The 6,065-nt window shown below is 33.8% G+C and overlaps 1 protein-coding gene across 1 annotated transcript; it reads left to right on the plus strand.

The window, feature by feature from the left end:
- The first annotated feature begins 2,027 nt into the window (after nucleotides 1-2,027).
- Nucleotides 2,028-3,337, plus strand: LOC147867753 (uncharacterized). The gene is made up of 2 exons (XM_087339624.1): nucleotides 2,028-2,685; nucleotides 2,888-3,337. The coding sequence occupies exons 1-2, from the start codon at nucleotides 2,087-2,089 to the stop codon at nucleotides 3,015-3,017; spliced, it is 729 nt and encodes a 242-aa protein (XP_087195750.1). The 5' UTR covers nucleotides 2,028-2,086; the 3' UTR covers nucleotides 3,018-3,337.
- Nucleotides 3,338-6,065: the final 2,728 nt, after the last annotated feature.

Here is a 6,065-nt window from a genome sequence, read left to right on the forward strand (position 1 = left end):
ACATGAAGTTCATTTCTCATTATCGGTGATCTTATGGGATAGAAATTTATACTTTAACAAATTAGGGTGGGGAATAAGGAGGACATTTTATTTGGTGAGTTTCATATATCTTTTTGTGCTTTTTGCCTATTGTTTTTAACTCCATACCTCTCTTTAACATTTTTGGAACAATTTTTATCCTTTCCATCAATTTTGGTATTTTATTTTCTACTATGATCCATGCTTATACATTTATATTTTAACCCTTTTTTTAACGTTGTTGTGAAGTTGAGGCTTCACGATATCGAAACAATGTTTACAATCTTGAGAAGTAAATTTTCCATCTGGAGCTTTCAATTTTTCGGTTTGTGAATTGGAGTTCAGAAGCCCAAGATACAACCTTTAGAAGGATCAATGCTACTCGAGACAAAAATGTAATTATATCAAAAGGGGGGATTCAAAATTAAATAAGGGTGATTTGTAATTTTTCAAATGTACAATTACAAAATAGATAAATAAATAAATAATTTTATTTTTTAAAAATAGAAAAGAAAAGAAAAGAAAAGAAAAAAGAAACTCAATCGTCTAGCCCTTGCATGAGGCGGTTTGTAAACTGCCTCAAGGAGGGTGATAGGGTGGTTGACCCCACTATAAAAGCCACTCCTATCGTGGTTGAATAGGAGGGGAGGAGGAAAGAAAAGAGGAAGAAGAGAGGAAAGCAAGGAAAGAAGCTCGCATCAAGAGAAGGTGTAGGATGCAAAGGTCGCTCAAGAAGATGGTGGCATGCGTAATCCAACACAAATACCAGTGAAAAGGGAAAAGTAACAAGAGAAGAAAATTGGTGAAGTGGTTCAAGTCCTGCCAAAACAACTTCTTTTTGGTAAACAAGTTTTGAAAGATAAAAATAGTAAAGATAAAAACAAAGAAAGTTAAAATCAATAGAGAGAGAAGAATCGATGTAGTTTATTTGATAAACCTTATTTTTAAGAGAGGAGTTAAGTTTGAGTCTTGCCAAATAACTTTTGGCAAACAAATATTGTAAGTAGTTTTTTACAAATAAAATTCTTTTCGAGACAACGTCGCATCTATCTTGTCTTCTCGCCTTCTTGTCATCACACCATCTGCATGATTATCCCCGAGTCACAGAACCCTGACGGCCGCGACACACAACCACAATATTTATGGCAACGCATTGAAGAGCTTGGAAAAGCAAAAAAACTTACGTGATGAAGCTACAACAAAACGTACATGTTTGTAAGCATGAGATATGGTATGCTACCTTTGTTGTTTATGTGACTAATATATAAAACAAAGTATAAAGTTGAAGTATTGACGTTTGTGGCTATATATAGATTCGAAAAAAAATTAAGTGCCACGTTACAATAAAGTAGCAAAGTACAAAACTGATTTACCTTTAAAAGATGACCCTTTTAGGATTTGATTTGACTATATTGCACATATACATCGATGTTATGTATATGCATTCTCAAGATGATGGTTGGGTACATATTAATATATATAACAAAAGAGGGGATAGGTGACCACATGGGGTAATGAGGTTTGGGAGGAGCAAATGGTGAAAGGGCCCACGGCCCACAGGGTCATGGGCTAAAAAGTTAATAAGGAGTAAGATGGGATATCATGAGAGCATGTGCCATGGGGTACACAAGGTTTGACTATTATAACATGTTACTTTGACGTTTCATTGGCACAAAATTGTCTAATCATTCACCAAGTCAAATATATTACTTGTTTTTTTTGTTCTTATCATTTAAATGGTCTAAGGTATTGAGAGCACGCTCATAGGATCTTTGGAGACATTTTAATAAACTTCGAACAAACAACATGTTAGAATCCCTACACCAATGATGAATGACCTTTCACATTCACTCATAGACCAACAATTTCAATTAATCCAAGACGAATGAGTTTTCTAACTCAAATATGGGTTAATCGTTCAAAGTGCTAAATAAAGAACCAAATGATTTTGAACATCAACTCATGATGATATCATCATATAAGGCAATTCTTATATAAAGTTTTAACTATTTTATTATAAGAATGCATATCTCTCTAGGATAAGAAAACCTCTCGCTCTCTAACCAATATGCTGCTAAGGACCTCCTCTACACTTAGTGCTATTACGACCTCTCTTCAATACAACAATTTCCATATTATGACAATAGCTCAATCCCAACCAACCCTAGATTCAAGCTTTAATTATAACAATAGTCATCACGGTAGTAAGCATCATATTCCTAACCACCATGTGGGTTCTCATCTATCACTCGATCAATCACTAGAGAGTAGGAGAAATTTAGCTTTTACAAGTTTAACATTAAATATTGGTAATGATGGTGATAATGGTAACAATAATTTCCATGGTGTGAATGTAACATCTAAAGATGATGATAATAATGATATTAATTTGATCAGTAGAGAGAAATACTACCAAAAACTATTGGAGGAAGATCCACACAACCCTTTGCTTCTTGGGAACTATGGAGAGTTCTTGTACAAACACTCTCCTCATCGGGAAGAAGATATGAGGAAATGTGAAGAGCTCTATGAAATGGCCATTGTTGGAGATCCCACTGATGGCACAATTCTTGCACGCTATGCTGAGATACAATGGGATGTTCATAAAGACCGACAACAAGCTAAAGTTTACTATGATCAAGCCATCCAATCTTCCCCAAATGATTGGTATGTATGTGCATGTGCTCATGTACATATGCATGTAAGCATACATTCATTAATAAGCTTCTTAACATTATATTTTTCATATATTTGTGTTACTTTCAAAATCTATGTGTTTCTTGTTTGACAATATTGTCACGTTTATATAAATGATCAAAATTGAATTGATTGAACTTCATATATAAAGGATATTAAAATGTTTTTGCAGCTATGTCATGGCTTCGTATGCTTCATTTCTATGGAATGATGTGGAAGATGATGATGAAATAGATACAAAGATGATTGAGACTATTTCACCATCACTTATAACTCCGACATTGATTCGTGCAAAGACATAGAACGTTGTTTATGAGAACAAGCCTACTCCTCTAGGCCCAATATGGTGTATATATTATACTATATGTATATATAATCCATTGCAATATGCTATGGAACCATTAGTTAGTCATGTATTAATATTAAACTACTCTTGCCCTTATTTATGTCTAGTTGTTAGCTACTAGAAACAAGTGACTGTAACACAAATTTGTTTTGAGCAAGCAATTACAAGGCCTAAATCATGTTAAGAAGGTTGTTGAGGAGTTGTTTAATATTCTATCTACCCAACTATTCCATTGCAAGAGAATTCTATTTGATGGTTAAAATTCAAAATATCCAATGGATATTGTAACCATATGTGTACATTTTTAATATGGCCTCTATTCAACAACATATAAGACAGAGGGTTTTACAAAATGGGATTTAATTATATATATATGTTTATCTTTAAGACTTATCTAAAAGGCAAACATCTTGATATTGTACCACAAAAGTGTTTAACGCATTGACATAGTGACAACATACCAACATCCATCCATTTTGTGTTTTGCCAATAGAAGAAGTTCATTCTACTCTAAAGATTTGTGCCATATGCCAACTAAGAGATAAATTACAATTCTAAGAGACACTTGCATGTTGAGAGATGATTGCAAGAGGTTTATTATGTCTTTAGTCCCTCAATTGCACTTGGAAAAATGTCTTGAATTGTCTACTTCTTGAATCCTCAAGGTAAACTTGACAGAGAGTCTCATCATTAATCAGATTATATTCATTGAATGTTCGACTACAAGTCCATAAGAATATTCCAAATAATTAATGACCCAAGCTTTGGAGAATGAAATTTTCCTGATGTGATCACACTTAAAATTAAAAACATGTATTAATTTTTTCAACTTTGTTCTTTGAACTAACTAGGAAAACCTCAATCTTCTTTAGGCTTTGTAGATATGTCTCCCAACCACCACACCTATGAAGCTTGTTGCTCTTAGTTTTGACAACTCAATATTGTTGAAGCCCCAATATCATGCTAAAAGATTGGTATACACAACATGCTTAATCTAGTGTTGATGCTCACAATGAGAGTCATGGGGATGAACCCATGCTCATCCATAGGGGAGGGAGAAACAACTCAAGATTGTTGCTTGCTTTGTGGATACTGAAGTAAAAATCAATTTGGTCAAACGTGCGACCAATAAATTAGTAATATGTTCAAGAAACCAACATGCATTAACTAATATGACGTTGTTTATAGGGAAATTAATTATAAAGTATATGTGTACAAAATAGCTAGAGAGAGAGAGAGAGAGTCTACACACACAAAAATCAAATTTATTGATATTTACAAGAATAGCCTTGATCCAGACTAGCATTAGGCTAGTGCTTCAATGAGTCTGGCATCAATCGAAATTAGTGTTTTGGTACGCTAGTTGATCCATGGTATTATACAAATGCATGTAGATTATTGCATGTATACCGTATACGACACAAAAAAACCTATCAATGTGAAAATTTTGTTTAAATTACATAATCTTGCTACATAGGTTCTATTATGTATGCTTTATGCAAGATAAAGATTGGTATTCAACCCCCAACTTGTAATCTAATCTTTAACAACAATACTCCTTGTTTTTTCAAAATATATAGTTTTGCCTTTTCTAGTATCAATCAATGGCTATGTTATGCATGTCCTTGAACAAGAAGGAAATTGTATGAAAATTGTATATCCCATGCACATTGAGTTTCTTTTTTATTTTGGACTTGAACATGCATTAACCCTATGCCTGATTGTAGTAAAACTTACATTTCCCTTATATGTAAGGGTGAAAGGTTCTTTGGACACCATGAAGTACAACAACTCTTTACAATGTCTATCTCATGATTTTAGGTGTCTTCTTACTTGAAAATACATAATAACAAATAAGTTTTGTAACATCATTATTATGTGGTTTAAGAATATTTCCTTTTACCCTACATATCTATTGTCGTACTCCATAGGGACCATTAAATAAAAACTAATTTTTCATACTCCAATTGTCCAATAGGCTCTAATATCTACTGTAGTCAAACACTATCTTATATGATGGGATGGGTAAAGCTCCACCTCCTTAAGTGAAAACACATTGAAAAGGTTTACAAAATTTTCGAGTTAACAATGTCCAAAGTTGTAGCATAGCAACCCATGTAGCTTTAGCTACTAAGTACTTTGTGTGAACACACGATCATATCAATAAATGTGTGTGACAAACACCAAAATGGTACCACAATTGAGTGTATTCACCTCTGCAAGGGCAAGGAGACATGTTGAATCACTATTATGTTTGTGTGAAAACACATGATTATATTAATAAATGTGTGTGAAAAACACTACAATGATACCACAATTGAGCATGGTCACTGAGACATGTTGAATCACTACTCTCTCTCTCTCTCTCTAGTAAATAGACGGCCTCAAAATCTCAAGTGAGATCCCATAGACGTGAGCAATAATGTAATGAAAACATCAATAGGAAAGGCAAATATTATGCCTTACTAACTCATATATTGGATTTCCCCAAATGATAACAACCCATGATGTTTCTGACAATGACAACCACCAAGGTAACCCACCTTTCAATTGCCAAATATGTCTTTCCACCCCAAATTGTGTGTCAAATATGAAGGCATTACGTACCCACCAAACATTCCTGAACACCTAATATATCTGAAGATCTAGAAAACATTTTGAACATGTAACAAAAGATAACCCAAGCCTACTTGTGCAAAGACCCATTGGAATGAGGTTTATATATACATTTGTCTCCTCCGTCCCACTCTTCATATTGTAGAATCAATTGAAAGAACCTAAGTTCAATCCTCACAACAACTTGGTCGGAGTGTCCTATGTAGATCGTGTGGGTCGTTGCCATTAAGAATATGTCAATCTATATATTCGATTGGTTATATGCTCCTATTCTATTTACCTTCTCCCTCTCTATAATAATCCCCCACCCCCTCTCTCATTCCATTCTTCTTTATCTTTTATATTTCATTTAAATAACAACCATGTCACTAGAGTTGGACAATAATGA

Source organism: Azolla caroliniana, unplaced genomic scaffold (genome assembly GCF_043228905.1).
Source record: "Azolla caroliniana isolate FFs.n. ecotype wild unplaced genomic scaffold, voAzoCaro1.0.p SCAF_2, whole genome shotgun sequence".
Classification (NCBI taxonomy): Eukaryota; Viridiplantae; Streptophyta; class Polypodiopsida; order Salviniales; family Salviniaceae; genus Azolla; species Azolla caroliniana.

What these genes read in the sequence shown, in the direction of transcription:
- LOC147867753 (XM_087339624.1), top strand. Translation starts at nt 2,087, where the DNA reads ATGCTGCTAAGGACCTCCTCTACACTTAGTGCTATTACGACCTCTCTT. An exon ending in CAATCTTCCCCAAATGATTG is followed by an intron (nt 2,686 to 2,887) that starts GTATGTATGTGC and finishes ATGTTTTTGCAG; the next exon opens with CTATGTCATGGCTTCGTATG.